We start from the raw sequence: 16,101 nt of genomic DNA, 5'->3' as shown, positions 1-16,101 counted from the left end.
TTAAGGGGCTCCTCTGTCCTGCACTCATTACCTGTATCAATGGCACCTGTTTGAACTTGTTATCAGTATAAAAGACACCTGTCCACAACCTCAAACAGTCACACTCCAAACTCCACTATGGTGAAGACCAAAGAGCTGTTGAAGGACACCAGAAACAAAATTGTAGACCTGCACCAGGCTGGGAAGACTGAATCTGCAATAGGCAAGCATCTTGGTGTGAACAAATCAACTGTGGGAGCAATAATTAGAAAATGGAAGACATACAAGACCACTGATAATCTCCCTCCATCTGAGGCTCCACGCAAGATCTCACCCGGTGAGGTCAAAATGATCACAATAACGGTGAGCAAAAATCCCAGGACCACACGGGGGGACCTAGTGAATGACCTGCAGAGAGCTGGGACCAACGTAACAAAGGCTACCATCAGTAACACACTACGCCGCCAGGGACTCAGATCCTGCAGTGCCAGATGTGTCCCCCTGCTTAGGCCAGTACATGTCCGGGCCCGTCTGAAGTTTGCTAGAGAGCATTTGGATGTTCCAGAAGAGGATTGGGAGAATGTCATATGGTCAGATGAAACCAAAATAGAACTGTTTGGTAGAAACACAACTCGTCATGTTTGGAGGAGAGAGAATGCTGAGTTGCATCCAAAGAACACCATACCTACTGTGAAGCATGGGGGTGGCAACATCATGCTTTGGGGCTGTTTCTCCATAAAGGGACCAGGATGACTGATCCCTGTATAGGACAGAATGACTGAGGCCATGTATTGTGATATTTTGAGTGCAAACCTCCTTCCATCAGCAAGGGCATTGAAGATGAAACGTGGCTGGGTCTTCCAACATGACGATCCCAAACATACCGCCCGGGCAATGAAGGAGTGGCTTTGTAAGAAGCATTTCAAGGTCCTGGAGTGGCCTAGCCAGTCTTCAGATCTCAACCCCATAGAAAACCTTTGGAGGGAGTTGAAAGTCCGTGTTGCCCAGCGACAGCCCCAAAACATCACTGCTCTAGAGGAGATCTGCATGGAGGAATGGGCCAACATACCAGCAACAGTGTGTGCCAACCTTGTGAAGACTTACAGGAAACGTCTGACCTCTGTCATTGCCAACAAAGGATATATAACAAAGTATTGAGATGAACTTTTCATATTCACCAAATACTTATTTTCCACCATAATTTGCAAATAAATTCTTTCCAAATCAGCCAATGTGATTGTCTGGATTTGTTTTCTCATTTTGTCTCTCATAGTTGAGGTCTACCTATGATGCCAATTACAGGCCTCTCTCATCTTTGTAAGTGGGAGAACTCGCACAATTGGTGGCCGACTAAATACTTTTTTGCCCCACTGTAGAGGAATAAGGACCTCCTTCCTCCTGCTGGTGACCCCTCTAGTGATTCATCCTAAAATTCTATTTGCTTCCCTCCCCTGCCTGGCCACACTGTTTGCTCATTTTGCAATCATCTGAAATAAGTACCCTCAAATCCTTTTCCGCTGAAGTGCTGGCCAACACTGTCCCCCCAATGTTGTACTCTCTCAAGGTATTCTTTTTCCCTAGATGCATTAATTTACATTTAGCAACATTGAACTGCAGTTTCCACTTTTTTGACCAATCTTCCATCAATGCCAAATCATGCTCCGTGTTACAGACACCTCCAGGGATATCCTCCCTATTGCTCACCTTTGTGTCATCAGCCAAAAGGCATCCCCATGCTTAGGGTGCCATTCTCATTTCATGGTAATACAAGCACCAAAGGCCTTTGCAGCACATTTCCAAAACGCATGGCAAAGAACATATTTTTTGTTCAGAAGTACGCTAATGTGAATGGAGTTACATTGTTCACCTTCAGGCCTCATTTACACCCATCGTACTGGGACCATGAGTTCTTTGGCACATTTTTTCCTGCGACATGCATAGTGCAGCCCATTGATTTCAAATGGTCCTCCCTACATCCAGCTAATTAGCTTTTGGGACATTTTGGCGTGTTGCGGTTTGCATGTTTTTTTTTTTTTATTGTGTGTTGTGCTGTCTTTGACTCTCGACAAAATGTGTGTTTGCTTTCGTGTTTGGGGTGCTGTTAACGATTAAAGTGGTCCTAAACATTTGAGGTTTTTTTACCTTCATGCATTCTATGCATGAAATGCAAAAACCTTCTCTGTGCAGCAGCCCCCCCCCCCAATACTCACCTAAGCCCCCCCTCTTGATCCAGCGATGTGCACTGGAGTCTCAGCTATTCCAGGACTCCCTCTTCTCATTGGCTGAGACAGAAGCGGGAGCCATTGCTGTCAATCTCAGCCAGTGAGCCAAAAAGAAGAGAGAGTGGGCGGGTCCGAGCCGCGGTTCTGTGTGTGAATGGACATATGGAGCAGTGGGTGTCCCCATAGCAAGCGGTTTGCTGTGGGGGCACCCAACAGGAGGGAGGAGCCAAAAGGAACGGCGGGGGGACCCGAGAAGAGGAGGATCCAGGCTGGTCTGTGCAAAACCACACGGCGGGTAAGTATAGGCATGTTTGTTATTTTTTCTTTAAAATAAAAAATTTAGAATCACTTTAATGATACTGAAAGTGCAACTAATTTGTTTTAGATGTATAACGGTGGCTATACACTATACAATCTGATTGCATCAGCTCTGTACAATTTTCTTTAGATTTACCAAAGCTATGGAACAGAAGGACCCACCTATCTGTCCAATCCAGGGGCGGACTGACAACTCATGGGGCCCCTGGGCAATAGGGGATCATGGGGCCCCTGTGTCCTCACCCACACTCAAACTACACCCGAAAAAAACCTATGAAAGGTACTAGGGGCATCTCATGGGGCCCCCTACTGACCCTGGGCCCTCGGGCAGTGCCCAAGTGCCCAAATGGTCAGTCCGCCCCTAGTCCAATCACTCTGTATCCATTCAGGCAGGCCCTTGCGCTATATCAGGGGTGTCCAAACCATCACCCCAGACAATTTGGCATGCAGACGGGCCCGTCTGGAGGGACACTGAGGACGCCATGCAAACATAACAGCTGTGGCAGCCTACACTGACAAGCCAGGCAAATGTACACCTGGAGGGATGCCGTGCTGGTTGATGGGTGCAGTGGGTGTGTGCTAATGAGGTCAGCTGGTGAACTGCTTCCTGTGTCTTACTGGTTTTCCCATCCCAAATCTACATCCCAGGAAGTCATGAACTTTTTTATGAACACAGAAGAGGCTAAGGTAAGGCCTTGTTCTAAAAATCAAAGAAAGCTTTTTGTTTTTCTGCAACCGAGGTACATTCAGCCCGGGTTCAAACTTGTGCGGTGCAGTATATCGCATGTAATTCGCACAGGAACCGCACCGCATTCCTGTGCAAATCACGTGAATTCTGTACGGTACAATTTGAGTCATACATTTTGTATGGCTCATATCGCACCGCATCCACATCAAAAAGGTGCAGGATGCTTTTTTGGTCAGCTCTAGAATCAGATCACATGGGTATTCACACATATGCGATCCGATTCTGCACATCGCACTGCATTTTGCGGACCGATTTCAGGGTGTTGTTAACTTAACATACACACCTGCAGCAGTTCCCATGAACGGGGTGCGATTGTCATGCGGTGCGGAATTCTCACAGAAACCGATGCGAATTCTGCACCGCATCAGTGTGAACCCAGGCCAAGTGCTTGGCCACACCGCTGCAATTTCAGGTGTGATCTGCAAAATTGAAATCCCACCTGAAGCCGCATCTAATGAATGTGGAGGTCTTAACGTGCAATTTTGCTGCAGCGTGGCTTCTAAAGTAGTTCTTACATGACTTTCTGCAGTTTTGTTGCGATTTCACATATATAGAATATCATGTAAATCGCACAGCAAATTGCAAGAAGTCGTTGAAAATCTTCAGAAGTAGCACTACGTTCTTCAGAAATCGCACTGAAATTGCACACAAATCGAGCTATTTTAAATTGCAGCTACGTGATCGGTGACTTACACCTCGGTCACATCAAGCCCGACTGAAATTGCATGACTTACAGTGAAGTCGCACGATTTCAAAGTCAGGGGACATGCCGATTTCAGGTGAGATTTGCAAGACATCTGACACAGATGTCTATGCAAATCGCACCAAAAGTAGTGCATGTACTATGTTAGAAATAGTTTATATATGACCGTCGTAATTGCGGACAACAGGGTGAAACTTGGCATGCGATTAGCAAGAAGCATGCCAAGTTGTACCCAGTGCGACCGGGGTCTTAACCCTGCTTCACACCGATATGCAATACAAATCATACCTGAAGTCACATATAATGTATTTCTACAGCAATGTCTTAACTACTTCAATACTGGACACTTACACCCCCTTCCTGCCCAGACCAACTTTCAGCTTTCAGCGCTGTCACACTTTGAATGACAATTGTGCGGTCATGCAACACTGTACCCATATGAAGTTTTTATCATTTTTTTGCACACAAATAGAGCTCTCTTTTGGTGGTATTAAATCACCACTGAGTTTTTTTTTTGTTTTGCTAAATAAAACAAAAAATACCTGAAACTTTTGAAAAACAAAATGCACATTTCTTTGTTTCGGTTATAAAATTTTGCAAATAACATTTCTTCGTAAATTTAGGTCAAAATGTATTCTGCTACATTTCTTTAGTGAAAATTATAATAATTGAATTTGTATTTTTTTTCAAATGTTTCTATTATTTTTTTTTTATTTATTACATTTTTTTTTTGTTTTACTATTTTATTTTTCAGCACAGTGTGACCAAAACAATACAAGGTTACCATAGTAACATTGAACTACTCTGGGCAAGTGATCAGGGTTTTATTTTTTTTTAACACATTATGATTGCCAATACCGATGTATTTCATTGATATTTGCAATCATTGTTACTGAATGAAACTGATTCATTCAGTCTTTTGTTGTGATTAGCTGTGATTGGGCAAAGCTGATCACGTGATACAGATGGGCTGTGATTGGCCCTGTCTGTATCATGTGACTGCCTTGATCAGTCACAGCTAACAACATAATTGTATACAATGGATGGCATGACAGGAAGCCATCCATTGTATACAATTGATGTGATCTGCTGTGATTGGTCACAGCGGTCACATGACACTGGCAAGGGGTCGGTGTAGTGAAATGTCATCGGCTGTGTCCCAGTGACACAGCCGGTGACAGATCGCGCTGCTGCGTGGCCCCTCGACCACGGGAGTGGCTTGTTTTGACAGGATGTCATATGACGCCCAGTCACAACAGCGAGTGTCCCGTCCGGCCGTCAATCTGCTACAGGCCAGGCAGGAAGGTGTTAATCAGTGCGATTTGAAGTAGTGCGATTTCAAAAATAGTTCCTGTACCTTTTTTTTTTCCGATTTTACTGCAACTTGCATTGACTTCTGTTAAATGAAGTTGCAAGCCGCAGTGAAATCGGAGTCACAAATCGCACTGATCCAGAGGGCTGAAACCGATTTCAAAGTTGCATTCGGTGTGAACCGGGGCTAAAGGTATATGGGTACATAGGGGAGCTGGGATTTAGGGAAAAAAAGTGAACTTATCCTTTAACTGCTTCCCGCCGCCCTATAGCAGAAATACTGCTACAGGGCAGCACGTGTGAGCAAAATCATGTATAAATACGTGATGTTGCATTTCCTGGTAGGGGGAGCGTGCGAGCCATGCGCGCACCCTACCCGCGCCACCATTTGCGGACGCAGCTGTCAATCACTGGGCCCCGGTAATTACTCGACGACGCCTGGTGATTTCCGATGATCACTGACGGGGAGGAGGTATGTTTTGTTTACTAACAGTCCCCCTCCCTGTTGGCTCGAGCACACTGCTCTAGATGCACAGCACAGCCATCCAGTGCAGTGTGCTTACAGTGAAGCACCAACACTCTGCCCCCTACTAAAACACTCCCAGTGCACAGTTAACCCTTTGATCGCCCCTCATGTTAATCCCTTCCTGCTCAGTGCCTATAGTACAGTGTCAGTGCTTTATTTTAGCACTGATCACTGTATTGGTGTCACTGGGGATATCAGTGACACCAAGTTAGTTCCTCCCCAGTGTCAGAATGTCTGCTGCAGTCCCGCTATAATTCGCTGATCGCTGCCATTACTAGCAAAAATTAAAAAAAAAATCCCAGTACATATACCGCCATTTGTAAACTCTATAACTTTTGCGTAAACCAATAAATTTACACGTATTTGGATTTTTTTTTAGCAAAGACATGTCGCAGAATACATTTTGGCCAAAATTTATGACGAAATTAGATTTTTTTATTTTTTTACTAGACATGTTTAATAGCAACATTTTTTTTTCTCAAATTTGTTGGTCTTTTTTTTATAGTGCAAAAAATATAAAATAAAACGCAGAGGCGATCAAATACCCCCGAAAGAAAGCTCAATTCGTGGGGAAAAAAAGGACGTAAATTTTATTTGGGTGCAGCGTTGCATGACCGTGCAATTGTCAGTTAAAGTAACAAGCGCGGTATCGCAAAAAAGGCCTGCTCTGGAAGGGGGGGAATCCTCAGCAGGGCGAGGGGTTAAGCTGAGATTCAGCTGGTTCAGCAGGGACCTGGCCAAATTTCGATCCCTGTACCGGCAGGCTGGTTGTACGCAAATCTATCAATCGATCGACTTGCGTACAACCGGCCTACTTCTGCCTCAGTTGAAATATTAAGGAAACTACTCAAACCTTCATAAACAAGCCAAACTGCTGGAATCAATTCTCAAGTAAACATAAATAGACAAAATATCAGCTTTTTTTTTTTAACAAAAAATGGCGCCATAATGGCAGATTGATTGGAAGGGAGAGGAGGAGTGGCGGTACTTTTTCCGCCAGGATCCCTACTTTCCTGATTTTAGCGGAGTTGCCCTTTAAGTGACAAAAATGGTGACCACTTACTTTTGCCATCTCGGTAGGGTTTGTGCTTTTTCTCTGCCTCATCACACGCTCAGCTTGTTCAAGTCACATGGTGGAAGCCATCCAATCGTGTCGTTCAGAAGAGATCACATGACCTGGAGGGGGAAGGGAATAGATTTATTACAGAGGAGCAAACACATAAAATTCCAAAAGATGGCGGAACGTAACATGGCCCTGTCATTACGGTGACACTAAGCTCTGGTGTGAAAAGAAGAATTCTGTTCCGGTATTTATTCTTCATTTAGAAAAGTCCCATCTATTGCTCTCAGCCTCCTCCTGATTCCTTTTTTGTTGTTGCTGTAATCTGACTTCCTGTTAGAGGGTGGCTACATTTGTTCTCCATGGTCCCACTGTATGTAGGAACGTAGCCACCCTCTCTTGCTCACTCCCAATGGACTATAGGATTTGTAGTGTCCATACGGCAGGATGCATGACCACAACTAACAGGCACTGCTCAATCCAAACAATTGGAAATGAGGGGGCAAAAGGATGGGTTTGGGAGCTCATGGAGGATGTCACAAGGAGGCAGAAAACAAACAGTAAGAAACAATTTCATGGAAAATAGATTACAGCGCCATCAATTCCTGGATGTGCATGGATTATTTGTGGAGAATAAGGATTACCCTCCCTGGCTCCTCCTCACCCCGTCATCAACATGCTGATAAAAGGGGGGTGTGATGTGTGTTCTTCCTGAACCTCGGTGCACTTTGTGTATGTCTTCCAGATCCGTGTCCTCATCCAGTACAGGGGCGGACTTACCATTTGGAAGCTCGGGCACTGCCTGAGGGCCCGGGGGTAAGTAGGGGTACCCCATGAGATGCCCCTGGTACCTTTTTCATAGGCTTTTTTGAGTTTGGGCAAAGACACAGGGGCCCCATGATCCCCTATTGCCGGGGCCCCCATGAGTTGTCAGTCCGCCCTTGATCCAGTGTGATACTTTCCCTTCCTGTAATACAGACCGCTCACTGCTGCTCTCTTCCCTTGTGCAGGGTGACTGGTCTTGTCTCCGCCCCCTCCTGCAGGCAGCCTGTAGTGACTGGAGTTGCTGGGCCCCTCCCACAGCTCTGCTTTGTGCACAGCACACTGATGATGTCACTGCTACTTTTACAAAGTAATATTTGGGTTCTCAAATGTGTTTGGTGCACACAAAGTGGATTTCTGTCCTTTGTGGCTCTTGAGGGATATATTAAAATGATAGTTGTTGTGTTCGGGGTTCAGCTTTAAGAACCTGCTGAGGAACGTTTGCTAATAACCTGCAAATAAGAAAATAAACCGACACCTTATTGGTTGCTATACACCTGTGATCTCCAAACTGCGGCCCGAGGCCAGATGTGGCCCTTTGCTTACTTTTTTCTGGCCTTTGGGGCATTATTCCCCCCATTGTCAGCAACAGTGGGGCTTACAGTAGTTCCTCCCACTGACACCAACAATGGGGCTCTATTCCTCCCACTGGCACCAACAATGGGGCACTATTCCTCCCACTGACACCAACAATGGGGCTCTATTCCTCCCACTGACACCAACAATGGGGCTCTATTCCTCCCGCTGACACCAACAATGGGGCTCTATTCCTCCCACTGACACCAACAATGGGGCTCTATTCCTCTCACTGACACAATGATGGGGCACTATTCCTCCCACTGACACCAGTGATGGGGCACTATTCCTCTCACTAATACCAATGATGGGGCACTATTCCTCCCACTGACACCAACGATGGGGCACTATTCCTCCCACTGATACCAACGATGGGGCACTATTCCTTCCACTGACACCAATGATGGGGCACTATTCCTTCCACTGACACCAATGATGGGGCACTATTCCTCCCACTGACACCAATGATGGGGCTCTATTCCTCCCACTGACACCAATGATGGGGCACTATTCCTTCCGCTGACACCAATGATGGGGTACTATTCCTTCCACTGACACTAATGATGGGGCACTATTCCTCCCACTAACACCAACGATGGGGCACTATTCCTCCCACTGACACCAACGATGGGGCACTATTCCTCCCACTAACACCAATGATGGGGCACTATTCCTCCCACTGACACCAATGATGGGGCACTATTCCTCCCACTAACACCAATGATGGGGCACTATTCCTCCCACTGACACCAACGATGGGGCACTATTCCTCCCACTAACACCAATGATGGGGCACTATTCCTTCCACTGATACCAATGATGGAGCACTATTCCTTCAACTGACACCAATGATGGGGCACTATTCCTCCCACTGACACCAATGATGGGGCACTATTCCTCCCACTGACACTAATGATGGGGCACTATTCCTTCCACTGACACCAATGATGGGGCTCTATTCCTCTCACTGATACCAATGATGGGCCACTATTCCTCCCACTGACACAATGATGGGCCACTATTCCTCCCACTGACACCAATGATGGGGCACTATTCCATCCACTGACACCAATGACGGGGCACTTTTCATCCCACTGACACCAATGATCAGGCACGAATCCTCCCATTGACACCAATGATGGTCCACTATCCCTCCCACTGACACCAATGATGAGCCACTATTCCTTCCACTGACACCAATGATGGGCCACTATTCCTCCCACTGACATCAATGATTGGCCATTATTCCTCCCACTAGGCGGAACTTCTTTGAACAGTCTTTCAGCCAGAAACAAAGGGCAAGGCCAGAACTCAGACCCTGTAGGAACTATCTCAGTTAGAGCTACCACTGGCACCCCAAAAGTAGAAGAGCACACAGTCACTAGGATCCAGAAACTCAGGTCAGTACTTACAATGTCCCAGGGCACCTACACACCTTTCAGCCTCCACCCGGCACTCTTCAGTGAGTTTCCCAAACCAGATCCTTAGGTGAAACTGCTTAGTTAGCTTCAAAAGTAATTAGGAATTAGGAATGCTATAGCTGGGACTTTGATGAACATCAGGCAACCTTCAGCAGAAATGTCTCGAAGGGGCAGCAGCCCCTGAGGCTGAGAACTTCTCAAGCAGGACAAAAACAGGGCTTCTCTAGACCAGCCTTTTTCAACCAGGGTGCCCTGGGGTGCCTTGAGGTTTCTTCAGGGGTGCCTTGGCAAATTGTCTAAATATTGCCCAAAACTTTTATACAAGCCAGTGGATGGAACAAGCCTGACTTTTAGTTACTCAAAGCCACAGGTTTTCATTGTACACCATTACGACCTTCTAGCCGCCAGTGTCCTGACAACCGATGACATCATCAGTTGATAAGGAGGATGTGGGTTGCCTGCACAGCATCCTTGTTTGACCCTCCCCCGCCCCTCTCCATTAGTGCTGGGGTCACATTAGCTGCGTGATGGAGAAAAACTGAGAGAGAAGAGAAACATTGGAATACTAGTCAGCACCGGTGTGCAAAGGTGTATTTGCTTTGAAAAAATAAATCACCTCTAATATTGGGTGTCCTACATGTGTGGGAGTTGCTGCGTTATATAAAACATTAGAATAGTTTTTTACATTTTAGAAAGGGGTGCCTCAAGACTGTCCATCCTTTTACAGGGCGCCTCGGGACTGTCCATCCTTTTACAGGGCGCCTCGGGACTGTCCATCACTTTACAGGACACCTCGGGACTGTCCATCATTTTACAAGATGCGTCGGGACTGTCCATCATTTTACAGGGCGCCTCAGGACTGTCCATCATTTTACAAGATGCGTCGGGACTGTCCATCATTTTACAGGGCGCCTCGGGACTGCGCATCATTTTACAAGGCGCCTCGGGACTGCGCATCGTTTTACAGGGCGCCTCGGGACTGTCCATCGTTTTACAGGGCGCCTCGGAACTGTCCATCATTTTACAGGACGCCTTGGGACTGTCCATCGTTTTACAGGGTGCCTCGGGACTGTCCATCGTTTTACAGGGTGCCTCGGGACTGTCCATCGTTTTACAGGGCACCTCGGGACTGCGCATCATTTTACAGGGCGCCTCGGGACTGCGCATCATTTTACAGGGCGCCTTGGGACTGTGCATCGTTTTACAGGGCGCCTTGGGACTGTCCATCGTTTTACAGGGCGCCTGAGGACTGTCCATCCTTTTACAGGGCACCTCGGGACTGCGCATCATTTTACAGGGCGCCTCGGGACTGTCCATCGTTTTACAGGGCGCCTCGGGACTGCGCATCATTTTACAGGGCGCCTCGGGACTGTCCATCGTTTTACAGGGCGCCTAAGGACTGCGCATCATTTTACAGGGCGCCTCGGGACTGCGCATCATTTTACAGGGCGCCTCGGGACTGCGCATCATTTTACAGGGCGCCTCGGGACTGCGCATCATTTTACAGGGTGCCTCGGGACTGTCCATCATTTTACAGGGCGCCTCGGGACTGTCCATCGTTTTACAGGGCGCCTCGGGACTGTCCATCATTTTAAAGGGCGCCTCGGGACTGTCCATCATTTTAAAGGGCGCCTCGACTGGAAAAAGGTTGAGCAATGCTGCTCAGGACCCCAGACTATTTATGTCCCCCCACCACCACCTCCTGGGCACACCTCCCCAGGGACTGGCTGCAGCACGATACATATTCAAGCTGCCCATTTGACTCTCCCAGCCTTCTACTTTCTGGAAGCCTCCAGAATGCAGGGGGAAGCAATCAAACCTGCAACCTGTGAGATCTAGAACATCCCAAAGAAATCAATAGCTGCACCAATGATTACAGAGGATCCGAAAAGAACTAAATGCACCTAACATCCTACCTATACATAAAGGTCTAAGAAAGCTATAGATGTCCACTGTCCTGGATTTGCCGGAACAGTCCTGCACCTACAGTAGGTGCTCTGTCCCGATGATGTTCTGGGGTGCATGCCAAGAGCACAGCATTGAGTCATGACCATACACAGTAACCCAAAAAATGGGATTAACTGAGGGGATCACAGCCAGGAGTGGGCGGTCCCTGCATAATCATGGGTAGGACCACCCATAATGTGGATCTGATCTGAGCAGGACCACCTGGAAGGTAGATGTTTTACATGTGGATTTGGGGTGACAGAGTCATGGGGACTGGGATGAATACGTTGGCAAGTACTGAGATAAAAAATCTCATTAGTAGGGATCATGCACACGGAGATTTTACAGGCACAGCGTAACTTGGATGCATGCCCTTGGACTGTAGCGCTCAGCCCCAAAGGGGCCACTGGAAATGGACAGGTTCTCCCTATGTAGTACAGAGGGCACCAGTCACAGGCCCTTAACCCAACACATGCTGTCATATGCCTTGAAGTGTTCTTTGTATTTTGTCTCTGCTCCTCCCTTTCCTCTGGTTTAGTTCATGCTGTATAGATAGCCCTACCCCTTTTCCCAGGAAGGCATTTCAGCTTCAAGCCTCATGTCATGAAGCAGATCACATTATGATCTTTTGACCTATCCGATGTTCATTGTTGTAAGATTCTCTCAGTTTATGGAATAAACTTCACAAGATCTACAAGGTGTCATCTGATTGAGACACTGCCTGTGATATTCAACTAAGATTGGAGTTATCGCTATCTCATCACAACTGTAGGTTACAGAGATCACACTTTCAATGCTTAGATTGGAGAGACAGAACAAATGCTGAGACCCAAACGGTTATATTTTATCTTACTGCAAGTTCTCCTAGGGGCAACAGCCCCTGGAGTACTGGAACCCTAACCAATGAGGAAAGAACAATCTACTAAGGATTCCTGTCTATTTATCACCTCCCCATCCACCTCCTGGATGCCCCTTTTCAGGAATTGGCCAGAGTCTGATAAATATTCAGCTGATGATTTGAATCTTCCTCCTTATGCCCTGGAAGCTTCTTCCAGAAGCAGGGGGAAGCAATCAAACTCTCAGCAGACCAAAACAATCGACAACCAGGGGCAGACTGACCATTCGAGCACTGCCTGAGGGCCCGGGGTCAGTAGGGGGCCCCATGAAATGCCCTGGTACCTTTTTTATAGGCTTTTTTAAGTTTGGGCAAGGACACAGGGACCCCATGATCTCCTATTGCCCAGGGGCCCCATGAGTTGTCAGTCCGCCCCTGTCGACAACCACTCTACTCGCTACAGTGGAGCCAAAAACTAAATGTACCCAACAGCCTAGCTGGGAGGGCACCACACCCTATTTTCTGAACATGACGGGAGAATACGTTGGATGCGCATGCGTTGGTAAACGCCGATCCAAAGAAGTGCACAAGAGTCCAGCCATGTCATTCCCTTGTACAGTATGGCAGGCTGTACACGGCATGTGCAGCTCCTCAGGGGAGGGGAATCTCCAGAAAATTACATTAGACATATAAAATGCCTGTAAAATCTCCACGAATCATTAGGGCCTGTTCACACTTGGACGATTTGTAGCTCCAAGCTCCAAAACATTTGAGGAGTAAATTGTCAATGGAAACTGTTCACATCTCTACTCCAAGTCGCCTGAAGCCAAACATCTGAAGCTCAAACAAGTTCTGGAGCTTTTTTTTTTGCTCAAATCAAGCAGATTGGTGCTTTCGAGAGTTTTTAGTTCCATAGAAATGATAGGAAACACACGTTTTTGATAGTTTTTCTGCTCAAGTGAAAAAGAAAAAAAAAACCAACAATAGTAATAGTAATAAATAAAAAATGCACAAATTAATAAAAATAATCAAAAATAAATAAATACAATAAATAAATAATATTTTATCATAAATAAATAGTCATTAACCCCTAACCTTAACCCCCTAACCCTAAGGGCCGGTTCATACTCCATGCGTTTCAGTTGCTTTTTTTTCTGCATCCAAAACACACAGAAAGTAGCTTATATGGTTGTCAGTGTCATAGTTCACATCAGTGCTTGCAGTTCCAGTGCGTTCCGGATGCAGAAAAAAAAGAGTAGAAAAGGCTGCACAGAACTGTAGTGGAACGTACCAAAACATACCACAACGCACTGGATGCACCAAAAACTTACTGGAATGCACATGTCCCTATTTAAATTGTAGAAAAAGAGAGGGGAAAAAATTAACTGGAACATATCAAAAATGCACTGGAACGCATAAAAAAAATCAGAAAGCGCCAAAAGCATGTAAAAAATGCGTATTGCAGAAACGCATCCGAAACGCATCCGGACTGTGTTTCTATAGTGTGAACTGACCCTTAAAAAAAAATAATAATAAATAAATGAATAATAATAATAAAATAATAACAAATAAATAAACACCCAAACAAAAATAGGTGAATAATAATTATAATCATAAATCAATCAACAACCCTAACACAAATAAATAAATAAGAAGACAATAAATAAAATATTAACCCCTAACCCAAACTCCAACTCCCAACCCTAAAACACCCATCCCCAACCACTAATCCTAATATTTAACCTTGACTCTAACCCCTTACCCTAACAAAAACAAAAACAAAATAAAATAAATAATAATAATTGAAATAAAAGCTTAAAAAAAAAGCTGAAAAACCTACCAACAAATGATGAAACGGATTATATTTGTATTTATTGGGTATTAAAGAAAACACCAAAGCTCAAAAATTATTTTCAAATGCTGCACAAAAACAAGCAAAAATGCTCAAAAAAGAAAAAACAAACACGCAAAAAAAAAGGCCTTCAAAAATGCTCCTAATGCGACACTTAGGTGTGAATGCAGCCATGGGACTCATTCACACCACAAGCTGCATCTGGACACTTTATTTTGCGGATTCCTATGTGTCACATTTTAGGGCAGCTCATTAATGTCATCGGGCTGCCTATGCGCATGAAACGTGCAAAAAAAGGCGCAGGCACGATTTTTAAAATCGTGCTGTACCAAACGGTGAAATTTAGTGGCCATGAACACACTTGTGTTTGCTAGATGCATGGGGGGTGCATTAGGAATTAAAGGTACCTGTGCATGTCTGCAGAAAGCAGCATGTTTCTGTGTAGTGCGGGAAAGCCCTCAATTTGCAGGCATTCCCGCACCTGGTGTGAACAGGCCCTAAGGCTAGGTTCACATCTGTGCGGGTGGTGTGGCTGCAGATCTGCACGAAAATCCGTGCAGCCGCACCACCCGCACAGAGGAATGCGGACCCGCGGGTGGGTGCCATTAGTTCTAATGGCACGCCGCCCGCACTAGAAAACGCAACCGTACTGGGAGCCGAGGTTCCCATGTGGGCTGCGTTTTCAGAAGAAGGACGGGGACTTCTTCCCTGCGTGTCTCGGGCACAGGAGTCCATTCAAATGAATGGGCTCTCGTGCCCGTGCAAAACACGGCCCGCACAGCCGCATAGATGTGAACCGGGGGTAAAAGTGGAACCGTAGCAAAATAGAAAGTCGTATGTTAATCAGACATTCACCAGCATTAACACATCAGTCTGCTTTTCCTAAATCCCCCTGTAACAGTTTTATTACCCATTGATCCTGCCAGTAGATCTGTTATTTTTCCACTTCCTGTAATAGGGTGACAACACTGTCCATTCTGCATTGAAACCACATGACAGAGTTGTCACTGAGGAATACATCATGCGCATATGTCTGGGTAAACACAGATGCAACAAAGTGGATGGTTTTGTTGGAGGCGACATGTACAGGGTAATGGAATGTATAGAGGTCAGGTCCCACTAAGAGGTAATAAACATACAAAAACTTGAAATATCTGAGATCTATTTTCCCATAATACACCAGAAATCCTTTATATGCGGTCTATGAACAGATAATCCTGACCTGACAGAACACTGATGTGCGTTTACCTCCACTGCACTTAAATGAAGGTCAAAAATCTCAGGTTCCGTCAAGATGGGGAAATGGAATATAAATATAGATCATTACGGGACATCGGTAGAAGATCCTTTCCCTTACTGTGCCGCTGTTACTGAGCACATCATCACTATTTAGCTGTATAGCTTGGAATGGCCATACTTAGAAAAATAGTGCCTGGTAATGCTCCCCAAACATGCATTTAAACCTGCAAAATGTTTATTGGATAAACACAGTTTTCACCTAAGAGCGGACAGAGTAGGAGATAGTTGAACAAATTGGGGTAGGGAATTCCAGAGGGAGGGAGAGGCTCTGGAAAAGTCCTGGAGGGTAGCATGAGAGAAGGTGATCAGGGAGCTGGAGAACAGGACAGAAGTTGGGACAGGGGGTTCTGGAAGATGGTAGAGGTTCTGGAGAAGTTTTGGAGGTGAGCACAGGAGATGGCATAAGTGATAAGGAAGCTAAAGAACAGGAGGTCTTAGGACAGAAATTGGTGTAGGGAGTTCTAGAGCAAGGGGGAGGCTCT

The 16,101-nt window shown here is 45.8% G+C and overlaps 1 protein-coding gene across 2 annotated transcripts in view; it reads right to left on the bottom strand.

The window, feature by feature from the left end:
- Window positions 1–16,101, bottom strand: part of GABBR1 (gamma-aminobutyric acid type B receptor subunit 1) — a 291,334-nt gene that overhangs the window by 261,107 nt on the left and 14,126 nt on the right. For both annotated transcript variants that reach the window (XM_089660238.1, XM_089660239.1), the window contains exon 2: window positions 6,871–6,983. In XM_089660238.1, coding sequence (XP_089516364.1) covers window positions 6,871–6,912 — 42 coding nt within the window. In that variant the 5' untranslated portion in view covers window positions 6,913–6,983. The remainder of the gene's footprint in view (window positions 1–6,870; window positions 6,984–16,101) is intronic.

The sequence above is a fragment of the Staurois parvus genome, unplaced genomic scaffold, assembly GCF_062004578.1.
Source record: "Staurois parvus isolate SC_StPar_1 unplaced genomic scaffold, SC_StPar_1.0 ptg001220l, whole genome shotgun sequence".
NCBI classification, from domain to species: domain Eukaryota; kingdom Metazoa; phylum Chordata; class Amphibia; order Anura; family Ranidae; genus Staurois; species Staurois parvus.
This window is presented reverse-complemented; position numbering and strand designations above follow the sequence as displayed.